Source organism: Brassica napus, chromosome A3 (assembly GCF_020379485.1).
Source record: "Brassica napus cultivar Da-Ae chromosome A3, Da-Ae, whole genome shotgun sequence".
NCBI lineage: Eukaryota > Viridiplantae > Streptophyta > Magnoliopsida > Brassicales > Brassicaceae > Brassica > Brassica napus.
In genome coordinates this window covers 16,463,535-16,485,786 of record NC_063436.1, presented here as the reverse complement: position 1 = coordinate 16,485,786, position 22,252 = coordinate 16,463,535, and the positions used below count along the sequence as shown (strand labels likewise).

At 35.7% G+C, this 22,252-nt stretch overlaps 7 protein-coding genes across 7 annotated transcripts; 4 read left to right on the top strand and 3 right to left on the bottom strand.

Moving 5' to 3' along the window:
- Window positions 1-192: 192 nt before the first annotated feature.
- Window positions 193-4,322, bottom strand: LOC106439231 (alanine--glyoxylate aminotransferase 2 homolog 3, mitochondrial). Its single transcript, XM_048776355.1, has 9 exons — window positions 4,008-4,322; window positions 3,445-3,675; window positions 3,175-3,345; window positions 2,492-2,635; window positions 2,204-2,383; window positions 1,900-2,125; window positions 840-953; window positions 507-593; window positions 193-409 (listed from the first exon to the last, which is right to left on the bottom strand). Exons 1-9 carry the CDS (start codon window positions 4,251-4,253, stop codon window positions 366-368), a joined length of 1,443 nt encoding a protein of 480 aa, XP_048632312.1. The 5' UTR covers window positions 4,254-4,322; the 3' UTR covers window positions 193-365.
- Window positions 4,323-8,525: 4,203 nt separating this feature from the next.
- LOC106439229 (kinetochore protein SPC24 homolog) lies at window positions 8,526-9,849 on the top strand. The gene is made up of 5 exons (XM_048776354.1): window positions 8,526-8,863; window positions 8,983-9,127; window positions 9,202-9,303; window positions 9,368-9,447; window positions 9,526-9,849. The coding sequence occupies exons 1-5, from the start codon at window positions 8,707-8,709 to the stop codon at window positions 9,630-9,632; spliced, it is 591 nt and encodes a 196-aa protein (XP_048632311.1). The 5' UTR covers window positions 8,526-8,706; the 3' UTR covers window positions 9,633-9,849.
- Window positions 9,850-9,917: 68 nt separating this feature from the next.
- BNAA03G31010D (uncharacterized protein At5g01610) lies at window positions 9,918-11,062 on the top strand. The gene is made up of 3 exons (XM_013880634.3): window positions 9,918-10,158; window positions 10,397-10,451; window positions 10,518-11,062. The coding sequence occupies exons 1-3, from the start codon at window positions 10,072-10,074 to the stop codon at window positions 10,886-10,888; spliced, it is 513 nt and encodes a 170-aa protein (XP_013736088.2). The 5' UTR covers window positions 9,918-10,071; the 3' UTR covers window positions 10,889-11,062.
- Window positions 11,063-11,271: 209 nt separating this feature from the next.
- Window positions 11,272-13,016, bottom strand: LOC106443987 (UDP-arabinopyranose mutase 3). Its single transcript, XM_022716316.2, has 4 exons — window positions 12,599-13,016; window positions 12,228-12,478; window positions 11,974-12,142; window positions 11,272-11,781 (listed from the first exon to the last, which is right to left on the bottom strand). Exons 1-4 carry the CDS (start codon window positions 12,926-12,928, stop codon window positions 11,440-11,442), a joined length of 1,092 nt encoding a protein of 363 aa, XP_022572037.2. The 5' UTR covers window positions 12,929-13,016; the 3' UTR covers window positions 11,272-11,439.
- A 456-nt stretch (window positions 13,017-13,472) lies between these two features.
- On the bottom strand, window positions 13,473-15,977 carry LOC106439228 (dnaJ homolog subfamily B member 1). Its single transcript, XM_013880632.3, has 3 exons — window positions 15,721-15,977; window positions 15,030-15,427; window positions 13,473-14,145 (listed from the first exon to the last, which is right to left on the bottom strand). The coding sequence occupies exons 1-3, from the start codon at window positions 15,883-15,885 to the stop codon at window positions 13,704-13,706; spliced, it is 1,005 nt and encodes a 334-aa protein (XP_013736086.1). The 5' UTR covers window positions 15,886-15,977; the 3' UTR covers window positions 13,473-13,703.
- A 371-nt stretch (window positions 15,978-16,348) lies between these two features.
- Window positions 16,349-19,833, top strand: LOC106439226 (LIMR family protein At3g08930). The gene is made up of 14 exons (XM_013880631.3): window positions 16,349-16,901; window positions 17,016-17,101; window positions 17,390-17,505; window positions 17,593-17,703; window positions 17,877-17,975; window positions 18,056-18,178; window positions 18,295-18,357; window positions 18,432-18,496; window positions 18,615-18,724; window positions 18,812-18,926; window positions 19,016-19,081; window positions 19,159-19,269; window positions 19,358-19,424; window positions 19,512-19,833. The coding sequence occupies exons 1-14, from the start codon at window positions 16,552-16,554 to the stop codon at window positions 19,557-19,559; spliced, it is 1,530 nt and encodes a 509-aa protein (XP_013736085.2). The 5' UTR covers window positions 16,349-16,551; the 3' UTR covers window positions 19,560-19,833.
- Window positions 19,834-20,008: 175 nt separating this feature from the next.
- On the top strand, window positions 20,009-22,227 carry LOC106439225 (protein SCO1 homolog 1, mitochondrial). Its single transcript, XM_048776353.1, has 5 exons — window positions 20,009-20,563; window positions 20,703-20,793; window positions 21,364-21,663; window positions 21,741-21,873; window positions 21,955-22,227. Exons 1-5 carry the CDS (start codon window positions 20,249-20,251, stop codon window positions 22,061-22,063), a joined length of 948 nt encoding a protein of 315 aa, XP_048632310.1. The 5' UTR covers window positions 20,009-20,248; the 3' UTR covers window positions 22,064-22,227.
- Window positions 22,228-22,252: the final 25 nt, after the last annotated feature.

Sequence of the window (22,252 nt, the reverse complement as noted above, 5' to 3'; positions counted from 1 at the left end):
TAAAGAGCTCATCTTCACTTCACGCTGACAAGTCTAGCCTCAGCGATCACGACAGCTCTCTGGACATACGTCTCCTTCCTTCTCCACCGCAACGTCCATCGCCTCGCCCTTGATGACCAACCGTTTCACCTTTGCCCCACGGTTTCAGATTATAATCATATAATATGTGCATATTATATTTATCCACTGGAGAAACAAAACAACGAGACTTTTTTTATTTATATGCTTCGTGATACATCTGGGTACTAAAAAGTAAAAAGCAACGAAAGATCATAATTTCACTTTTTGTATCGTGTCATTTATATATGTACACACACAACTACACAAGGTGAATGATCTTGAAAGATATTAGAAACGAGAGTAAATCACATCTTGGACAATGCGTGATCCATCACATCCACAAGGAAATCTACAAAATAAAAATTCGAGAAAACACTAGTTATATATAAATAACAAATAAGATATTTGAAGAAACTAATCTGAACATAAAAGTCTATGGAGCTAACCAGCGTCAGGCAGGGTGAAGCAGAGAGGAGGAGTGATTCTGAAGACGTTCCCATAGAACCCACCTTTACCCACCAACACTCCCATCTCTTTATATCAAAACATACATATTACAATCCAAGTATATCAAAGTATAGGATGAGAGGATGAATTATCATTTGGTTTATAGGTCGGATCAGTTTTATCAGACCATCTCCAGATATTTAATACGGGAAGGAATTTACATTAGGTTCCAGTTAAGTTTTTTCCTTCGATATCAAAAAAGCATTATGATCAGACTTATTTCTTTTCTTTTTTTTTAATCGGATTTGCTTTGTTTATTAAATGTGTCTAACCTTTCATTTGATCCATTAGATGAAGAGTCTCTGATTTAGCAGGAGTTTTTAAGTCACGGTCTGTCACAAACTCAACTCCTAGCATTAATCCTCTTCCTCTAACGTCTCCGATAACTAAACGCATAGGATCAAAAATATAAAAAATCAACAAACAAACAAAAAAAATTATCTTAAAATATCTATTGCTTTGATTGGTAACATGTAGTACACTTGATTTAGGTTGAGTTAAGCATATAAATCAAAAATGTTACCAATCATGAATTAGTTTTAAGATTTTGAAGTTGTGTTTGAGTTATAGTTGATTATAATTGAGTTACAATTTTGAGTTATAGCCTTTGTAAAAATGATAACTCAAATCTAAAATCTACATCAACAAAAAGCTCATGTATTAAGATTTGAGTTAAAGAAAAGTTTGAGTTTGTCAATTAACTACCCACTACCTTTTGAATATTAACAATTTAGAAAAATTACAATAACACGTAGCCTTTACGTTTAGTTTATATTATTTAATACAATATACTTAACAATTTATTATGGTTATATACTAGTTAGCCAAAGTTTTTCTCTAATTTACCAAAAAAGCTTTTCTAAAATCACATTTTCATTTTAATTAGTTAAAAAAATCTATAACTTTAGTTGTTAATTTTCTTTGGTGATTAAAAAGTTATGTAAATAAAATATTTGTATAAGTTCCAATTAAATAGTCAATTAATTTTTTCTATTAATTTTTATTTTTTAATATTGTTTGGTAATTAAAAATTCATGTACACAAAATTTCAACATCCTTAGTTAATTTTGATTTATTTATTTTATTATTAAAATATTATTTATATTTTAAAATAATATATACTGCGACTTATACATCAAAAATGTTACCAATCAAATAATATTAATAAAATAATAACTCACATTTTTACTGCGAACTCACCACATAAATCTACAGTTTCTACCACATAGTTTTTACTACAAGTTACATCAAATCGTACATTTTATTGTAACTCAACTCTAATACTACGTGTCACCAGTCGAAGCCTATGTTTTTATTTGGACAAGAACTCACGTTCGTATTTGTCTTTGAGTTGTGTAAGTCTACGTTTGAGATGAGAGCCAACGAGGAAAGCGTTCTCTTGGAGCTTCTCTTCCTGAATGACTCTAAGGACTGCATGTCCCGCGGCAGTGCACATTGGGTTTCCACCGAAAGTATTAAAATAACACCGTCGGCTTAGAACGCCAGCGATCTCCGGTGTTGTCACCACCGCTCCAAGCGGGATGCCGTTCCCGATCCCCTGTAAATGCAGTCAACTTGAATTATAATTGATGATGAATCAAAGCATGACATTTAATCAAGGTGGATGATGATGAACCTTGGCCATGGTGACGATGTCGGGGATAACATCCTGGGACTGGAATCCCCAGAAATGGGTTCCTGTACGAGCGAAACCGGACTGAACTTCATCGGCGATGCAAACTCCTCCGGCTCTCCTCACGATGTCGTATGCCGCCGGTAAGTATCCGGGAGCCAGCTCCACGATTCCTCCAACTCCCTGTTTAACCATCCCCATGCACAAACATAAGTTAACATACACACACATACGTACGTAGACATGCATCATGCATGTATGCATGTACAAAATAACTAGGAAATAACTCGCCTGGATAGATTCGCCGATGAAACCGGCGACTTGACCGGAAGTTCCGAATTGGATCAGGTCATGTACGTCCCTAGCGTACTTTTCACCGTCTGATCCGAATATTCCCCGGTAAGGATCTGGATTTATCGCGTGATGTACACCACTCTGTTACAAAGTTGATACCCACGTTGAATATGTGTGTAGTTTATTTTGATAGATAGATGTACTCAATCCTAATAGATTCAAATTAAACATCCATAGCTACCACTACCAGTAAACTATGATCATTTAATGTTTTGTATACCCTTGTAAAAGTTGAAACTAAAACCAAACCCAAAGGTTGACCAAAATATATAAAGACTTACATCAAACCAAAAATAAATCTACTGATCTACATCAAAACGCTTACTAAACCGATGCAAATGGATGTTCAAAAAGAATTTACAGATTTTAAAATATTTTTGTCTATGAATAAGTACCACATTCAAAGTGTAATTTATCTTTCTTTTAAAAGCAAAAAAAAAACATTCATTTAAGTTTTATAATATTTTTCGATTCAGATTCCAATATATTTATTTAAATTTTAAGATTATACCTACAAATTAAAAAAGAGTGAAACCAAACTAAAATGGCTACATGGTCTCCCTAGATAGACTATTGATTAAGTTATCCTATTATTTAAACAGAAATGATAAAAACAAAACCTGAACGACGTTGAATTTCCAGTTGGACTGAGCAGTGGCTCCCATTGTGGCAGCTGCGTTTCCATGGTAAGAGTTCCTAAGTGAAACCACATCGTTACATCCAGTGTACAGCCTAGCCATCATCATCGCCAACTCATTCGCCTCTGTACCAGAGTTTGTAAAAAACACAACCTACATAGTCATCGACCACAAAACCTTTTATTTCACAGCTCGAAAGATTTTTTTTTTCTTTTTCAAAAGCTCGAAAGAGTTTATGTTTTTATTATTAACCTTGAGATCTCCGGGGAGAGTGGAGACAAGAGCTTCAGCGAAATCAGAGATGGTGTGATTAAGGTAAAGGGTGGTGGAATGTTGAATAAGCTTTAGCTGTTTGATGACAGATTCAACTACTTCCGGGTGGCTATGGCCACATGAAACCGTCGCTATTCCACCGAAGGCATCTAAGTATCGTCGTCCCGTCTCGTCGAATACGTACTGCTTCTGTCCCTCCACAATGTTTAACTGTCCATCATCAAACATATATACAAATTAGCATGGTCCGGCTCGTCATAATTAAAACATTTACGGACCTACCGACTCATAAGTTAGTCACTCAAGAAAAATAATATATACTTCGTTTAGTTCTAAAATACATTTTTATTTTTGCACATATTGTTTTACATATATTATTTTCTCTGAATGAGTATTTCTTACGGCTATAAACCAATAGAAATTTAATAATTGATATTTTTTTTTAAAACATTTTTGTTTTAGAAACGTAAAGTATGTATATATAACTAATATAAACAAACGGCGTCGTTTTAATGGAAAAGAGAAGGGCCTTTATTTTGTACTGGAGTATTGTAGAAGTGGAACAGAGCGGGGCTGAGGAACTCTCGCCGCTTGGCGATGATCTCTGCGGTGGAAGGACCGTCGTAAGGCAGCGGAGAATAACTGAACGGGGGTATTTTCGGAACTTTTGTTTCGGTCTGGTGAACGGAGTTTGTTCTTTGAGCTACTGTCTGAGCGAAGCCGTGACGTTGGAGAAGATAATTTTCACGTTTCAGTAATGTATTAACCGCCGTCGTCAACATCCGCATCTTTTCACCGCCGTTAAAACGTCTCCGGATATTTTATGAAGAGAGAAGAGATAGATAGATAGAGTATGAGTTTTGGCGGAGTTGTTCAATTTAAAGGCGTAAATAATCTGTCAATTAGTAATTTCGTAAATTGCCATCAGCTGAAACGTATCCGTTTGTCTCACACTGTTTTAAGAAATGTGTCCACTAATGTTAATCATCCTAGTTTGATATTATAATGACGTACTTATCTTGTATAAGTATAATCTAAACTAAATTGAAACTCACTAGAGTACACGAAAAAATAATAGTATACTTTAAAAGTCCACGTATTAATTAAGTAGTTGTTCTAACTTCTAATCATGGATAAGACGAGCAAGTAAGGACATTACTCCAACCATACACATGAAGTCACGCGTTATATTTCTTTGGTTTGATTGGCCTGACCTGTAGCCTGTAGGCGATAGTGATAGTCTAATCTGATACGTGGTTCTATACAACGAATCACGTATGAAACAAGATGCACACAACAAACATAAGTAAATTAGTAAAGTATTAGTAGTCTAGTGATAGATAATACAAGGAGTTGGTTTTCTTGTAGTTCGAGTTTAAACAGTTATGTATGGAAAATCATTGTTTACATCAAAATTTATAAACTCTAACTCTAGAACTGAGAAGACTATAGACCTAAGCCCGAAACTTCTACTTTTAAGTAACATAATTTAAGCATAATATATATATCAACATCTGTTGTTATGAAAGGCCAGTAATGTTCGGAACGCAATCATTGTTTATAACTCCAGCCAATTGCGAAGATTCTACGATTCTTAATTCTTTCAATACACGTTCCCTAATTCAATTATAGGCAGACCATCATGAACCTGGACACAAACTTAGGCATAGATTCGTAGTTCACTTGTCGTTGTGCTATGAACGTGAAACCTTCAACCTACCAAGCACATGTCATAATACGCTTGTTCAAATCATTGGACAACACACAAGATTTTATATAGTATTCATTGTCATTTCAACTGCTTTAAATTGATCCAATCAAAGTGTTGCGCATGGGAAGAAGCTTGGATTGGACCTAAATGTTAAAATTACCTTTTGTCAATGTCGATTTTGTATCTTCTCATTGCATCCATGCATTAACACTTCGTTCATTGGTTCTTAATCGGCATTAAAGTCTTCAAGAGGAGTCAGAGTACATTCATGCCTAGGGATTTGATTGTTTTCTAGCCTTTGTTTGTATTATCGTGAATTCTTTTCACAATTAGTGTGTTTGTGTGTGTTTTGTTAAGTCACAACAAATATCATGTCACAAATATAAATTACGAACAACAAACGGAAAGAAAAGAAGATGTTAACTATTAATGGGAGAACTAGGATAAGACCCGCACCTTGCGCGGGATTAAGTTATTATTTTTATTATATTTTGGAGAATGAAACAATAGTTTGGCTTCATTTGGATTACGGGTGTTCAATCCGGATATCGGGTTGGTTTCGGTTCGGTTCGGTTTTTTTCGGTATTTGGTTAGTAAAATATAACTACTATTCTAAATCCATATTTACTTTGACTTTAGTCTTTCACATACTTTTGAAAGATTTCAACTCGACGACTAAATTGATCAGCCAATCTTGTTGCTTTAAATCATTAGTGTTTATATATATATATATATATTATTTAGTTTGAATATTTATTAAATAAAAATTCATATGCGTTATATTTTATGATTATTTGTAACTTATTATAACAAAAAAATAATCTATTGATCACAAAATTTTCAGAGTGGGAATATTCAAATTTCTAATAATATATAGACGTTTTGAAAAATTCAAATATAACATATAAGAAAAAATATAAATGTTTTTATTATATATTTAATGTGATTTTTTAATATCTTTCAATAATATACAATTAAAAAAAAAGAACTAAGATACCAAAATTGTTATCAAATATTTATTATTCATAATAATTAATTTTCATATATACGTTAATCATATTAGGTAATTTCGTAGCTTCTAATAAAGGAAAGTGCAAAAAAATTTTTGGTAGATTATTTATCAATTCGATAGTTAGTTTAATAAAAATATAATATAAGTCAAGATGGACCAACCTATTTTTCTAAGAATAGTATATTTTATATAGTCATTTATTAAATGAGAATTTATAATCATACATTTTATGATCATTCATATCATTTTATAACTGAATATTTAAATCATCGATAACAAAATTTTCAATGTGAAATCGTTAATAAGTTTATAATTTATAAATGTTTTTGAAAATTCATTGAAAGTTTAAATATTAAAATATTTATGTAATCTTATGGTATATAGTATAATCTATATATATATATATATAAATATATATGTTTTATTATTAAATGATATTTTTTACTCATATGGTTTTAAAATAATGTGTATCTTCTTATAATATTAAATAAAAGTTCATATTAATACAATTTTATGATCATTTGTAACTTATTATGACAAAAAAAAAATCTATTGATCACAAAATTTTCAGAGTGGGGATCTTCAAATTTCTAATAATTTATAGACGTTTTGAAAAATTCAAAATATAACATATAAGAAAAATTAAAAATGTTTTTATTATATATTTAATGTGATTTTTAAATATATTTTAATAATATAAAATTAAAAAAGAACTAAGATACAAAAGTTGTTATCAAATATTTATTATTCATTATTATTAATTTTCATATATACGTTAATCATATTAGGTAATTTCGTAGCTTTTATTTAAGGAAAGTGCAAAACATTTTTTGGTACGTTATTTATCAATTCGATAGTTAGTTTAATAAAAAGTGTAATATAAGTTAAGATGGACCAACCTATTTTTCTAGAAATAGTATATTTTGTATAGTTATTTATTAAATAAGAATTTATAATCATACGGTTCTATGATCGTTCATATCGTTTTATAACAAAATATTTAAATCATCGATAACAAAATTTTCAATCTGAAATCTTTAATAAGTTTATAATTTATAAATGTTCTTGAAAATTCATTGAAAGTTTTAATATTAAAATATTTATGTAATCTTATGGTATATAGTGTTTAATATATATATATATATATATATATATATATATATTTATTTATTATTAAATGATATTTTTTACTCATATGGTTTTAAAATCATGTGTATCTTCTTATAATAAAAATGTTAAACCATTGATCATTAATTTTTAACATAATAATTTTAATAGTTTTAGTCATTTATTGTCGTTTTTAAAATTCAAAATATAACATATACGAAAAAATCTAAATTTTATTTTTATAGCTAATTTGATTGTTTAATTTATTTTAATAATATAAAATTAAACAAAAAATGATGGAGGAGATATACATTGTTATCAAATCTTTATTATTAAACTCATTAATTGTCATATATATATTAGTCATTTATGGTAATTCCGTAGGTTTTATTTAAGGAAAGAAAATATCATATCATATCATTATATCATATAGTTTGATCAACTTATGTATCTAACAACATATAAAAATCGAATGTGGACCTACTTATTTTTCAATTGAATGTAATTGACTACCTAATTGAGTGACACCTATGCATTGGGGCCTCTTTTAATTAATACAAAATTGAGGTTACATCTTTTCAAATGTTCCTCAATTAATATATAAGGGATTAGCAAAAACTTAATGTTTGAGGCTAATGCGCATAGATTAAGAAAATGTAAAATTTTATGGAGTATAATTTATTTTGATTACATAAAAATACCACTAAGCAAAACTAATTAACCAATAAGAAATTATGTACTATTACGTAATTAGTCATAAAGTTCAAACAATATTCAAATTTTATCTGAAACATAAGGAGTACTATCTAATTACCTCTTAATTATTTTGTTTGAGATTCACATTTTTAGTTATGTTTCACATAAAAATATTCAACCAAAACTAGTTAAAATTATTATAGTTTTGAGAGACTCAAATGACACTTAGCTTTCTATCAATGTTTAGACTTACAAAAAACACATAATGAATTTATATTATATATATTGTAATTATATTAGTGAGATACCAATATGAGTTTTTAACCAATAATAATGCTCCAAGAATGTGAACAAAATAAAATTAGAAAGACAATATTAGGTCAAAGAGATCAGTTAACGCAAGTCATATTGGTCACAAATTTGATTAGCCAATTATACGAAGTTGGGTTAGCCCATTATAGACGTTTGGCTAGGGCCCATATTCTCTTTCAGCTCCGACGTTCATATTCATTTTAGCAGTGAACAGATCAAACTCATTTTCAAAATCAGATCTTTCCTCTCACAGTCTCTCCGTTTCAATCCTTTTGAACTCTCCGTTTCCTCTTCTAGAGCCAAGAGGGCAAAATCACATACTTAGCACCTCAATTTCAGGCTTTGAGGCTCGGATAATCCAAAGCTACTGTTAGCCAAGATAGTGTGAAATTCATCGCTAGAAATGGGAGAGAACTTCGATATTCAAGCTCTGATGTCTTACGGAGACGATTTGATCAACTTACTGAATGCTAAGAATCGGTTCGACGTCGTATCGCAAAGCTTCGATCACTCAGAAGCTCTCCACGAGGATCTCAATCAGATTCAGGAATCTATCAAAGGTTAGTTTTTCTTCACTTGGGTCTCTAGAAAACTTCGAAAGACTGATACTTTACAAGACTTAACCATATAAAAGTGTTCGTTTTTTTGTTTTTGTTTTTTTTTTTCTTTCCAAATGCAGATTGTAAGAAGAAGCTAGAAGCTTGTAAGAAGAAAACAGACGAAGCTTATTCAGATGTTTCAGCTCGAGATGACGAGATCGAGCGTCTTCAGAGAGAGCTTGATGAAGATATGGAGCTAGAACGCAAGATAAATGACGAGCTTAGATAAGTGTATACTTTAGCTTCAGTGAAGTTATGTTAATGTTCAGTGACATGAAAAGTTTTTGTTCTGTCAATACAGTCCTTGCTGATGAACTCAAAGACCTGAAGGCCCAATGGGCTTCCATTGATGAAAAGAGGCAATCTTTAAAGAGAAAAGATCGTGACGACTTAAGAGCTGAGTAAGATTCTCAAACCACATTGATTGGTAGATATTGGTTTCTCAACTCCTCTTTATCTCTGCAGGAAGAAGCTTTCTATGTATGCGTGTGTCACTAAGGTTATACCAGAAGCAGACGTTAATGATCCATTCAAGATCTCAGCCTGTATCCTTTTTGCTTTTCATAATCTCTTTGCTTCACGAGTCTCATTCCTTTGAATCCTTGATTTAAAGTGTTCATTAGATATGGTAGATGGCGAGAAAAGAGTTGAGAAGTTCCAATTAGAGACAAATGAGATATCGGCCTATGAGTCATGTAACAGTATCTGGAGCATCATTAACAAGCAATAGACAGAGGACGAGTTCATTTGTTTGATGTGTTTGTCTGAACAGTCTTGGTTTTTAGCTTAGCAACCAATGACCTTTATACTGATCTCCACGGTTCCTTAGATGTAGAAACCTTTCCTGCTTAGCTTGCGTTGGCCTTTTTGTAATTTTGATTACGAATCTTCTTCTCCTGTAATATTATTCTAACTATTGAACCTGCTAGTGTCTCTCCACTGAACCATTGAGCGTGTTTATGTCACATTGTTTTCTCTGTGTTGGGTACTACACGAGCCAAACACATTGTGTGATCTTCACTCTATGAGATTAGTCCCAAACGAAAATGAGTTCACATTGCTACGTGTCATGATTTTATTGGCTGTTGTAGTGTTATAAAAGAAAGAGAAATGAATCATTGATAGAAAAGCTTCCTCCCTCCGATCACGGCCAGAGAGAGAGAGTGAGAATGGATCAGATCTTGAACAAGGTGGGATCATACTGGCTAGGTCAGAAGGCGAACAAGCAGCTCGATTCCGTCGGCGACGATATCAACGTACGTTTCGTCCCTCACTCTACTCCTTTCACTCTAATCATGTTAACGATATTCAGATTTGATATTCGTTTCACTGATAAGCATCATGTTAATGCTTGCGATTTTCTCAATTAGGGATCCGTTGTGATTTCTTGCGAGTCAAGGCTCTCTGAATCTCTAAATAGCATGATCTATTTATTATTAGTTCGAATAAATGAAGTGTTGATCTTGAAATATCTATAACTAAGTTTCCTTCCAGTCTCTGTCTAACAGCATCCAAGGAAGAACAAAATGGTTGGTGAACAAAATCAAAGGTGCAGTTTTATCTTCTTTTTTCTTCTTCTGTTTCCATCTGACACTCAAGGATGAGAGCTCAACAGGGAAAATGCAGAAACCATTACCCGAGTTACTCCAGGAGTTTGGTTTGCCTGTTGGGATCTTTCCACGCGATGCAACCAACTACGAGTTCAATGAACAGACAAAGAAACTCACCGTCTTCATCCCATCGATCTGCGAAGTTGGCTACAAAGACTCATCAGTTCTGAGGTTCACCACAACGGTTACAGGGTTTCTCGAGAAAGGAAAGCTCGCTGATGTTGAAGGGATGAAAACAAAGGTAATGATATGGGTGAAAGTCACAAGTATCTCGGTAGACTCGTCAAAGATCCATTTCAACGCAGGGGTGAAGAAAAGCAGAAGACGTGATGCTTATGAGGTTTTGAGAGATGGCGTTGAGATTGATAAGTTCTAGCTCTGTTTTTGCAGAAGCCAATTCTTTTATCCTCTTATCTTTTATGCCCTATGTTTCATTCAATCTTTTCATGTTACAAGTTTTTTAAATTTCTTTGTAGATGCAATCAACTTTGGTGTTCATGAATCTGATGAATTAAATTGGTTTTATTATGCATGGACACTTTTATCCGAACCGAATAACTGAACTGAGGTTTGGATTCATGTTGGGATACTATGAATTTACCTAAACGGATCGTATATTTCTAGAACTGAAAAACCGAATCAGAACCGAGGACCGAACATGTCTCCGAATTTCTATAATATACTTTAAATAGTAAATGTAGTTAGTTTTCAAAAAATCAAACACACTATTGACAGACACACTTGAAGGAAACACATGAATGATAGATAATTCATAGATAGAAACCATATAGAAGCAAAAGTTACATAGAATAATGGGCTGACAACACAAATACTGATGACAAGTAATAGAAAACAAAAGCAGTTGCAAAAATAAAATAAAAATAAAGCAGAGGATATGATTTTTTCCTTATTCATTGACCTTCACTTTTACTCATCTTTTCCCTTTGGTGCCTTGGCCTCAGTTCCATCTGGAGAGTTAAGCTCATCCCAAGCCTCAATCCAAGTGACCATTCCATCTGCAAGCTTGGTGAAGTAAGGATCCACCTTCCCCAATTTCTCTTTCACTAGCTTAGCCATCTCCATGTAGCATTGCTGCACCGAAGTGCATTCTTTAGGAAGAGCCAGAGATTGAAAGAAAGGTATCGCCTCTTCTTGCCAAAAGATCCCATTGTATTCCTTTCTCAGGTTCACAAATGGGTTGCTGGCTTTGCTGTGCCATATGTAAGGCAAACCCGTCTTCACTCCCCATCCCATGTGGTCACATATCACCTACATTTGTGTTTCAACCATTACAAAAAACCAATGAATAAGAGTTTCATTTGACCAACCTAGCTAGAGCATTTTTTTTTTTTTTTGAATATCAAGAGGTTCGGATATATCATGTAATATTAGTTTCGTCATAGCGGCCACTCGAACCTTTACAGTTAAGCTAATAACCTCTGGTCTAGCTAGAGCATTTACCTTAACACACCAACCAGCCCACATGTCGTCGTAGCGTCCTATTGGCTGCCCATCACCCATAAGTCCAAAATACATAGCCGGACCAATCAGCTCCCTATCAAAAGCTAAGTTCATACCACACATAGGGAAGAGAGTTCCTTTGGGAATGGTCATGACAGCATCAACATACCTGCACATAACCAAGAAAACTAAACCAATAAGCAAAACAGAAGCACTACTTCATTGTTTAAGCTTTCAACGGAAGAAAAAATTTCCTGGAGTTTCTTTCAAGAGGCTTCACAAGCTGAGTAGGAGCATCATAGTCAGGGATGTTGAGCCAAAGGCCATGAGAGACAGCGGTTATTGCACCTTCACGCATACTAAAAGGGTATCCACGAACAAAGTCTGCTCCATCACCATAAGGATCATAGAGTGTGTTAAAGAAATGCGGTGTTGATGGAGTTAAGAGGTTCTTGATATGCTGCTCAAGCGCATTGATCTCTTTTCCAGATGGATCCTTTGCAACCTACATTACATAGTCATTGTCAACTTTGAGATCATAATCGTTTGATATAGTAAGAGAGAGAGAGAGAGAGAGAGAGAGAGAGAGAGAGAGAGAGAGAGAGAGAGAGAGAGAGATGTTTACAAAGCAATCATCATCAATGGTGTAGATGTACTTCTTCTTGGAGACCATGTAACCAAAGCAACGACAAGCAGAGTCTTTGAATGAAATGCAAGAAGCCTTGGGACCCAAGATACGATTGATGTCGTTCCTGTTGTAGAGCTCGTAGTTGAAACCATTAGGAATGTTGATGGTTCTTGAAGGATCACCATCTTGGACGATGATCAGATGATATTGTTCAAAGAAGGGTCGCCACATCTCGAGGAAATCTAGGTTTCGGATGGTTGGTATCACGATGTCTAGCTCATCTTTCAGCATTGGCGTGGGTTTCACTGAAGAGTACAGTTGCGCCATGTGAAATGAATAGGACACAAATGAGTAAGCTCATGAACAAAGAAGCAAAGACAAGGAGAGAGGTGTATGATAATGAGGATGAGTTCTTTGGTATTTATACACACATGAGATGCGGACACGAATCATTTCTACTGTTAACAGGAAGTGTACATAGTATAACTCTCGTGTTCTTAAGCCAAAACATGTCTTTGTTCTTTTCTGTTATTACATTACAATAATGTTTATATATATTGATATTATATGTTTTGTAGAAGCAAGAAGGAGATGTACTCATGTGTTGTCACAAACAAAGTTCACGAGTCTCAACCATTCTAACTCTCTAAACCTTAGTCATGTGACCATGGACTGGTTTTATGTGTCCATGGATTGGTTTTAGTCATCTCGTAAAGGAGCGTTACAAAGAGAAACATGTGGAAGATTGTTAGAACAACCATAATAAAGGTTGTACTAAAACGTTTTTTATCAAAACTATTTTAAAGATCTTTTTATTGAGGTTTGCATAGAAAAGAACAGTTTATGAAGATCTAATCAAAATTTTCAAAAGTAAATCTTTAACTAGTTCTTTTTATTCAATCTAAATACAACTTATTAGTAAAGAACAAAAAATAGAGATACATAGTATTGTGTAAGTAGATACTACATAGTTAATGATCTTACAATCTCCCAGAAAAAAAAACAGTCACACTAAGTTCACAACGACCACCCAAAGATCCAACTGAAATAACTGAGACCAAACGTAGCAGAAAGACAGAGATGGTGTAAAGTTAAATCATAACTAAGCAGACGAAAACATCCGTTTGATTCCAGTTTTCTGCTCAGTCGTTAACCTCGACGGGAACTTAACGTTAAACTTGATTCTCAAGTTCCCTTTTCTCGACGGGTCTTTAGGAATCGGCATGCCTTCGCCTTTCACAACCTCTTCATAGGTCGGGCTGATCACGTTGTTGACAGGAACCGTTAGCGTTCTCCCATCCAAAGTCGTGACCTGAGCAGTGTACCCCGTGAGTGCTTCCACGAGAGGGATCTTTTGCGTGATCACAAGGTCGTTCCCGTCTCTCTTGAACACAGCGTGCGGCTTTTCATCGACTATGAACACAAGATCTGAGGGTATGATTCCCCGCTGCTCGTTTCCTTTCTCGGGGAAGGTTATTTTAGTTCCTTTCTTCCATCCTGGTTTGATCTCTATCGTCAAGATCTCTTCGACTGTTGTGGGCCTCCTGCGTTGTAAACAAAGAAGTAACTCTAATGTCTCAAAAGTGCAAATGAGAATGTGCACTAAGCCAAGTGCCGAACAACTCTGGTAAAACAGAACTCATATATCTCACTGGTCATGATCCCAAACGTCCAACAAAATCTATCCAATGGCTAACGACTAATATCTAGAATTACATCTTTATATAACTAATCCACTTCCCAATCTCTAGATTTAAAAAAAAACTGAGACATGGTAACAGAGAACACTAGGCTTGGCGTTCGGTGTACCATTCGGATTCGTTCAGTTGATTTGAATTTTCAGTACTATATTCACAAGAGTTCCATTCCGGTTTTACTAATTTTTGGGTTGGCTTCAGTTTGAAACGGATTATAACCAATATTTGAAATCACCTAACATCTTCTGAAAAAACACTAAAAGATTGACCAAAAACACTCAAACATATAAATAATTCCAAAATCTAATTAAAAACTAGTTAAGCTACTTGAACTAACTAAAAATATTCAAAATAACAAATAAAACAAACTACAAGTCTTTAAAATACTCTAAAATATATAAAGTACCTTAACATATATAACAACATTAACATATTTCACTAATTTCCAATATTTTCAAATCCTAATCCTAATCCTAGTTTGGATTTTGTAGTCCGTAACTCTTAAAATCCCATTTGGATATTTTTTTTATAACGGTTCAGATCGAATTTTGTTTTTTTTTCAGCCTTTTTGGTTCGGGTTAAGGTTCAGATTTAGGTTTATGGTAAAAACGTCTAGGCCTAGAGAACACAACTATTTATTCCACGTAAAGACTCTATAAGCAACTTCACATGCAAACCAATATTTATTCTTCACACAAATGAATAGAGGGCTAACGAGTTGAAGAAAGTACCAGCTGGAATCAAGGACATCCCTCGAGATCTTCATCTTCTTAGTGATACCTTTGTACAAATCCTCCAAACTACAAGGAAGCTGTCTCTCTATAGGAGCAGCTTTCCTCGGCGGAGCATTAGAAGCTTCTCCCGTAGCAGACCTATAAGAAGAGAAAACATCCTCAGCGAACCTGAACCCACCACCAGAGGGTCCCGCACCACGTGTGTCACCAAACGGTCTAGCGAAGCCAAAGAACTCCGAGAAGATATCGTCAGCGCTTCTACCGTTGAACCGGAACGAAGCTCCTCCGTCCGAACCACCGGGAAACCCGCCGGCACCAGGAGGCGGAGCTTGGCTGTTTAGACCTTCTTCTCCGTATTGATCGTAGATTGCTCGCTTCTGAGGATCGCTCAGTACCTTGAGGCAAATGCAACCAATCAAAACATCATAAGAACGGAGCATTAACACCTTTGTCCCCAAACAAGCTGTCCTTATTCAATTTAAAGATTGAAACTTTCTATGGGAAACGAAATGGGTTTTGTCGGGAATGCAATCAATCAAAACATCATAAGAACAGAAGATTAACACTTTTGTGGGAATGTCATAACTGTTCAATATTCAAATTCCGACAAAGATTGAAACTTTCGATGGAAAACGAAATGGGTTTTGTGGGGTATGTAATGAACTCGAGTTGTGTAAGAGAAATTTACATCGTAAGCTTCGGAGATCTGTTTGAATTTGGCTTCGGCTTCTTTTTTGGTGTTAGGGTTCTTGTCGGGATGCCATTTCATGGCGAGTTTGCGATAAGCCTTCTTCAAATCGTCATCTTTCGCGCTCCGATCCACTTGAAGAACCTTGTAATAATCGACCCCCATTGCTCTTCTTCCTCCTCTTTGATTCGCTCTTCGTTGTTCTCAACTTGATCTTCTTCAGTTACATCTCAACTCGATCAAACCGTACCGGTTTGGAGTTATAATAAACGTGATAATTAATCTCCGAGCGGTTTTCTCGGTTCGGTTTGAGTGTGCAGAATTTATACCAAGGTCAACCGGATACAACTAATTTACACTTAGCGGCCACAAATATTTTATTAGTTTACAATTTAGCCCATTAGTATCGGGCCATAAACTTCATGAAAGCCCAATATTATAATTGGTTTTAGAAGCCCAACATTGATTCTACATTAGAACCCGTACGGCGCCGGTTAAGGTATTTTATTACCTGAAGATCACTTTCATTAGTTGTCTGAATCATGGTGCTTCGGAGTTCGGACAGCTGGACTCCCGATTGAGAATGACATTTATACCCAAAGCCATCTAGCACTGGCGCCATATTCACGTAATTACATCACATAACTGAGGGCAAGGATGTAATTTAAGAATGTTCATCACCTCCTTCCTCTGTCTGGTTTCTCCAGAGGGAAACAAAATCAGATCTGCTAAAATCCCCAAATTCAATTTCAAAATTTTCGAACCCTAGCTTTTTTTTTTTGCAATTGGGTCCCTACATCTTCCAATCGGGATCGGAACCTCTCGAATCGGATGGGCGATTTCAACCTCGCTCTCGTGATCGTCGCGATCGTCGTCTGCGTCATCGTCTTCATCTCCAGCGTCTACCTCCTCGTCAACTACCAGCATCCAGACGATGCGAACCAGGCGTATTTCCCCAAGTTCGTCGTCGTCTTCGGCCTCTCCATCGCCATGATCTCGATCCTCATGCTGCCGGCTGACGTGGCGAATCGGCACGCTTGTAGGCACGCGATTTACAACGGCGCGTGTAATCTGACGTTGCCTATGAAGGATCTTTGGCTTGCGGTTTACATTGTTGACGCTATCCTCGTGTTCTTTGTTATCCCTTTCGCTATGTTTTTCTATGAAGGGGACCAGGAGAAGTTCGTGTCTTTTGATGAAATTAATCACCTTTTGTTTTTGTTTTTAAATTGTATTTTGTTTTGGTTGAGTGTTGATGAATGTGTTGTGGGCTTGCTTTGTTTTTTTTTCTTCAGGACTATGGGGAAAAGGATTAAAAGTGCCTTGCTTTGGGTGGTAAGCACGGCTGTTGTTTGTGCTCTGGTGCTCGGAATCTTATACGGTTAGTCTTCTGTTGGCTAAAACCAATGTTGGTCTTCTCTTCACTATGATATGGCTGGCATCTGTGAACTGCATTTCTATGTTGATTTCAGCTGATAAGTTTACCTCATTAGGGCTTGTGCTGAGATATTTTGTCATGTTTCTGCTAGGAATAGCTTATAGTTGTTGGTAACATCTTTATCTTACCTATAGAAGTTATAAACTCTCAGTTATTGAACTCTTACTTAGCCGTTCATGGTTGCGTTTGATTTTGCATTCATTGGATTCACTCTCCTTTACATCATGTTAGGTGTTATTGGAAAGGTGGATTTCTCTGTCAGGCACTTGGCTTCTGGCACGACCTCTTTCCCTACTTCCTGGCAATTTTCAAATAATCAACCATGTATCGGTAACACCGCCCGCCAGGTAATATTTTCTTATCATGATTGGTTTATTCCATAGAGAGTTTCAGCATGTAACATGTTTCCTCTGCCTCTGTGTTAATTGATGCAGTGCTCAGCATTTACAGCTAGTGTCGCATCCGAGAAAACGTGGACCATGCGTACTACTTTTCCAGAATACGTTGTTGCTCTTCCTACAATTGTTGGTTCAGTTCTTTTCACGGTATGAGCATTTTTCTATCTTGTTGAGAAGTGCCATGTATGCTTTGAAAGGATAGGATAGGATAGGAACTGTCTTTTATAATGGATTTGTATCTTTTGTAGCTAATTGATGTTTTAATTTGAGATTCCCATATAGAAAATCTGATAACTAATTGTTATCTCCAATGTTTCTAGATATTTGGTGGCGTTGGTATTGCCTGCCTACCATTAGGACTTATCACTGCATTCATCCGGCGACCAAAGGCTGTTATCACTCGATCACAATATATAAAGGTTTGGTTATTGTTCTTCTCAGGGTTTCATGTCTTCTACTTCTTGAGTCATTTCTAAATAAACTCCGTAATGTTTTACAGGAAGCAACTGAGCTAGGGAAAAAGGCTAGAGAACTAAAGAAAGCAGCCGATGGACTTCGTCAGGAAGAAAAAGGTGGTGCTAAGGGCAGGGCATGGAGGAAAAATGTTAAAGCAGTTGAAAAGGTACATACTTGGTATCTTCTCTCAGTTTTGTTTCATAATTAAAATTGGAAAATCTACCTGAATTTTGAGTTCTTAATGTCCCCTTGATCCTGTAATTGAATGTGGTTAACCTGCAGGAGTTGCTCCAATTGGAGGAAGATGTGAACCTCTTAGAAGAAGCGTATCCTCAAGGAGAGAAGGTAAGACGAGTGTATTTCTTACAACTATATCTACATTCTTTGTGTTATTCAACTATTCTATGGCTTTTTTTCAGGCAGAAACTGCCTGGGCTTTCACTGTACTAGGATACTTGGCCAAGTTTATTCTTGGAATCATAGGGTTAGTATTTTGTTTTAAAATAGTCTTCTTCACAGTTTTTTTTTCTGGTGTTATGGCCTTAGTTTACTGGCTTGAATTTATATAAGCATTCATAGAGGTCTTTTTAATGTCTATGTAGATTGATCGTTTCTATTGCATGGGTGGCACACATCATCATATATCTACTTGTCGACCCTCCTCTTTCCCCTTTTCTTAACGAGGTTTTTATTAAGCTTGATGACGTTTGGGGTAAGTTCTTACTTACTGTTCTTTCTATATATTAACGTTCCTCATACCTCTGCCTGACTCTATGTTTGTATGTGCGGGATTCTATAGGTCTTCTTGGCACTGCTGCCTTTGCTTTCTTCTGTTTCTACCTTCTACTCGCTGTTATCGCTGGGGCAATGATGCTGGGTTTGAAGCTTGTCTTCATCACCATTCATCCCATGAAGTAAACCACATCTATTGGTTTTTAACAGTGTTTGGCTATTTTCCAATTATCTTTAATTGCTAATTGGGCCATTTGGACTTTGTTTTCAGATGGGGAGCTACTTTAATGAACTCTTTCCTCTTCAATGTTGGCCTCATTCTTCTTTGTTCAATCAGGTAGGCTACACTAAATGTTAAGCCCTGAGTCAGAGTCCCTGACAATTGAAGTGACTGATGGTTCTTTTAAATTGCAGTGTGATTCAATTCTGCGCCACTGCATTTGGATACTACGCTCAAGCCACTGCTGCCCAGGAGATCTTTGGCCACACGTTGCAGTCACTCCGAGGAATCAAGTACCTCTACAAGTAAGCAGTAACGGTTTAGCACATAGCAGTCTTTTAAACTGTATCTGTCTCTTGTCTTATTAAGAGGTCGATGTGGTATATATCTCAGGTACAACGTGTTCCAAATCGGGTTTGTTATCCTGGCTGGATTGACCTTCCTGTACTACATTGCTTTCGTAAGTCCTATTTCATCATTCATGTTACCTCCCCAGTTTTGTCTTCTGTATAAATGTTATGAAGATTGTTTCTTGTGTTTCTGGTAGGGATGGAGAAGAAAGAAACCTAGCGCCCGTTTCCAGCTCTCTTCTTAATGTAAAAATGTTTCCCTTCCACTGGGGGATCTGATTGAGTGCTGTCCACACAAAAGTGTCTGATTTGTTTTCGGATCATACCGGAAGTACCTGGAGACTCTGCTTGTGCTTATGAGTTTTTTTTTCTTCCTTTTTAATATTTTTTATCATTATTTTTATTATGTATTTACTGTCTGATTGTGTAACTGTTAGCTGTCCTGTCTTGGTCTTGGTTTATTGTATGGTACTCTCTTCTGATGCGAGATTATGTAATGAGAAGCCTTTCATTTCACAAGACGTTGCCTTAGACTCTGCCATAGATTTCCTTGTGGGTTAAAGAGGACTGTAACCGAATAGATATGTTTGGGAAACAAATGTTATATAATCCTGACTGCCTAACCGTAAAGTTCACCAAAATATACTAATCTTTATGGTTGAGATAGAGGCGGAGTATATTGATAAAAATGTGTTAATTTAGGGTGGAAAACGTAAATACATAAAATTAAAGGATACCTAAAGTCTAAACTAGCTTAATGGGCCGTAACGCTAAACAACAGTGGGCCTAACGTACTAAACAGTATGGTGTTTTATTGAAAGGCGTGTGCAAACCTTGCCGTTTACTAGAAGTTTATTACAGTGTAAAACTAAAAAACCTTCTCTTGTTCTATTCAGACTAAAACCCCCAGTGAAAAACTCCGATCCGACGTCAAATGGCGTCTGCTCTTTGTAGAACAGCAAGCCGTCTTCGTTCCGTTCACCGACTTCGCGCCTCAAGCGGTCTACAATCTCCTCCCTGCATCTCCGACGCGCTTCGTCATGGAGATTCCTCTCTTCCTCGCCCTGTTCGACAATTATTTTCACTTAGCTGTGGAGTCGAGCGATTCAAAATGGATCAGAGATGTTTGCTGAGCACTTCCGCTTCCGATACAACCTCTAAGCTTCCTAAATCTAACCACCCGGAAACAAAATCCGGAGGATCCGATCAGAAAAACGAACGAGCTTTCGGAAAAGACGTTCGCGGAGCGGTAAATCGTTTTTTTTTAATAGATGTTTCCATTACCTAAACTCTTGGTTCTGTTTTTTTTTTTTTTGTAACACAAACTCTTGGTTCTGTTAAAAGACTTAAATGATGATGTCTTGATGGTGGCATTTTGGTAAATAAAGCCGGTTTCGTGGATGAGCTTCTTCTTGCTGTTTGCTACTGGTGCTGGACTGGTCTACTATTATGATCGGGAGAAGAAACGTCATATCCAAGGTACTCATCTCATGGTGAGTTTACTTTTTTTTTGTTAGCAATGTCACAACTTTATCATGTAATCCCTCTGTTTTATTTTAGTTGTAGTTTAGATTTATACACAGAAATTTTTAAAAAATATTTAATTTTACATATTTCCAAAATAAAAATATTATTTCTTATATATCTAACTACTGAAAAATAAATTGAAGGATTGTTTAATGATTCTTGTATTGGAAATTCTAAAACGACAGCGACAATTAAACTGAAACGGAGGGAGTAGTAAACAGTAGACAAGAAACACTGTATACTATGGTTAGGATTTTGAACAAGCTCTCGATTTCTGATATGTATTAGAAAAATTCTCCTAATTGAATGCATGGTTTGTAGCTTTATTATGTGCACCATGTCTTAGCTACCATCTGAAACAATATGATGAGTTTAATAAAAATACTGATCTTGTTAGTGATGGATTTTGATCAACTTTAAGCACTCAGTAAATGCTTATTTATCTCACATTGACTTCCAATATTATTGCTTTTCTCTATTCTTGTATGTATATTGACCTGGTTTCTTGATGGCGCCTTTTAGATATAAATACCAATTCTATAGCCGTGAAGGAAGGACCATCTGCTGGAAAAGCAGCCATTGGAGGACCATTCAGTCTTGTAAGAGACGATGGGAAACGTGTTACGGAGAAAGACCTGATGGGGAAATGGACCGTCTTATATTTTGGGTTCACTCATTGTCCTGATATCTGTCCTGACGAGCTTATTAAGTTGTCTGCTGCCATTGACAAAATCAGTGAGTCTGGAGTAGATGTGGTTCCAGTGTTTATCTCTGTGGATCCTGAAAGAGACACAGTTGAGCAAGTACATGAATATGTCAAAGGTTTGTAGATTATATTCTTAGCTCGGTAAGATTCTTTTATGTGTTTTTGAAATGATGGTTTAATATATTTCTTGTAGAGTTTCATCCGAAACTGGTTGGGTTAACCGGGAGCCCTGAAGAAATCAAATCGGTGGCCCGTTCTTACAGGGTGTACTACATGAAGACAGAAGAGGAAGATTCAGACTATCTCGTTGATCACTCTATAGTCATGTACGTGTCTACTATTATCCCTTTTACAGAGTATTTTTCAGGAAGCTTATTGTTTTAATATTGGGTTTGTGTGGAATATAGGTACCTGATGAGTCCGGAGATGAGTTTTGTGAAATTTTACGGGAAGAATCATGATGTTGACTCGTTGACCGACGGCGTTGTAAAAGAGATTCGACAGTACCGCAAGTGAAGAGTCTTCTAAGCACACATTTGAGGGGGGAAAAGTGATTAGTTACCATTTTGGATTTGTTGGTGATCATTAATACAAGAATTTCTCAGTGCATGAAAATGTGATTAAGCTATTTAATAAAATTTGATATAGCCACCAACATATGGCCTTTTAGTTGCCTAAAACTCTGTTAGTTTGCATAAAATCTCG

Coding starts and splice junctions, on each gene's coding strand:
- LOC106439225 (XM_048776353.1), top strand. CDS start 20,249: ATGGCGTCTGCTCTTTGTAGAACAGCAAGCCGTCTTCGTTCCGTTCAC. Junction 21,664..21,740: donor AGTACATGAATATGTCAAAG/GTTTGTAGATTA, acceptor TATTTCTTGTAG/AGTTTCATCCGAAACTGGTT. Junction 21,874..21,954: donor GTTGATCACTCTATAGTCAT/GTACGTGTCTAC, acceptor TGTGGAATATAG/GTACCTGATGAGTCCGGAGA.
- LOC106439226 (XM_013880631.3), top strand. CDS start 16,552: ATGGGCGATTTCAACCTCGCTCTCGTGATCGTCGCGATCGTCGTCTGC. Junction 16,902..17,015: donor TATGAAGGGGACCAGGAGAA/GTTCGTGTCTTT, acceptor TTTTTTCTTCAG/GACTATGGGGAAAAGGATTA. Junction 19,082..19,158: donor ATTCTTCTTTGTTCAATCAG/GTAGGCTACACT, acceptor TTTAAATTGCAG/TGTGATTCAATTCTGCGCCA.
- LOC106443987 (XM_022716316.2), bottom strand. CDS start 12,928: ATGGCGCAACTGTACTCTTCAGTGAAACCCACGCCAATGCTGAAAGAT. Junction 12,479..12,598: donor CCATTGATGATGATTGCTTT/GTAAACATCTCT, acceptor TATGTAATGTAG/GTTGCAAAGGATCCATCTGG. Junction 12,143..12,227: donor CCTCTTGAAAGAAACTCCAG/GAAATTTTTTCT, acceptor GGTTATGTGCAG/GTATGTTGATGCTGTCATGA.
- LOC106439231 (XM_048776355.1), bottom strand. CDS start 4,253: ATGCGGATGTTGACGACGGCGGTTAATACATTACTGAAACGTGAAAAT. Junction 3,676..4,007: donor TCCACTTCTACAATACTCCA/GTACAAAATAAA, acceptor GATGATGGACAG/TTAAACATTGTGGAGGGACA. Junction 594..839: donor TCTAATGGATCAAATGAAAG/GTTAGACACATT, acceptor TTTGATATAAAG/AGATGGGAGTGTTGGTGGGT.
- LOC106439229 (XM_048776354.1), top strand. CDS start 8,707: ATGGGAGAGAACTTCGATATTCAAGCTCTGATGTCTTACGGAGACGAT. Junction 8,864..8,982: donor GATTCAGGAATCTATCAAAG/GTTAGTTTTTCT, acceptor TTCCAAATGCAG/ATTGTAAGAAGAAGCTAGAA. Junction 9,448..9,525: donor TCCATTCAAGATCTCAGCCT/GTATCCTTTTTG, acceptor AGTGTTCATTAG/ATATGGTAGATGGCGAGAAA.
- BNAA03G31010D (XM_013880634.3), top strand. CDS start 10,072: ATGGATCAGATCTTGAACAAGGTGGGATCATACTGGCTAGGTCAGAAG. Junction 10,159..10,396: donor CCGTCGGCGACGATATCAAC/GTACGTTTCGTC, acceptor GTTTCCTTCCAG/TCTCTGTCTAACAGCATCCA. Junction 10,452..10,517: donor GTTGGTGAACAAAATCAAAG/GTGCAGTTTTAT, acceptor AGAGCTCAACAG/GGAAAATGCAGAAACCATTA.
- LOC106439228 (XM_013880632.3), bottom strand. CDS start 15,885: ATGGGGGTCGATTATTACAAGGTTCTTCAAGTGGATCGGAGCGCGAAA. Junction 15,428..15,720: donor AGATCTCCGAAGCTTACGAT/GTAAATTTCTCT, acceptor ATTTGCCTCAAG/GTACTGAGCGATCCTCAGAA. Junction 14,146..15,029: donor GATGTCCTTGATTCCAGCTG/GTACTTTCTTCA, acceptor TTTACAACGCAG/GAGGCCCACAACAGTCGAAG.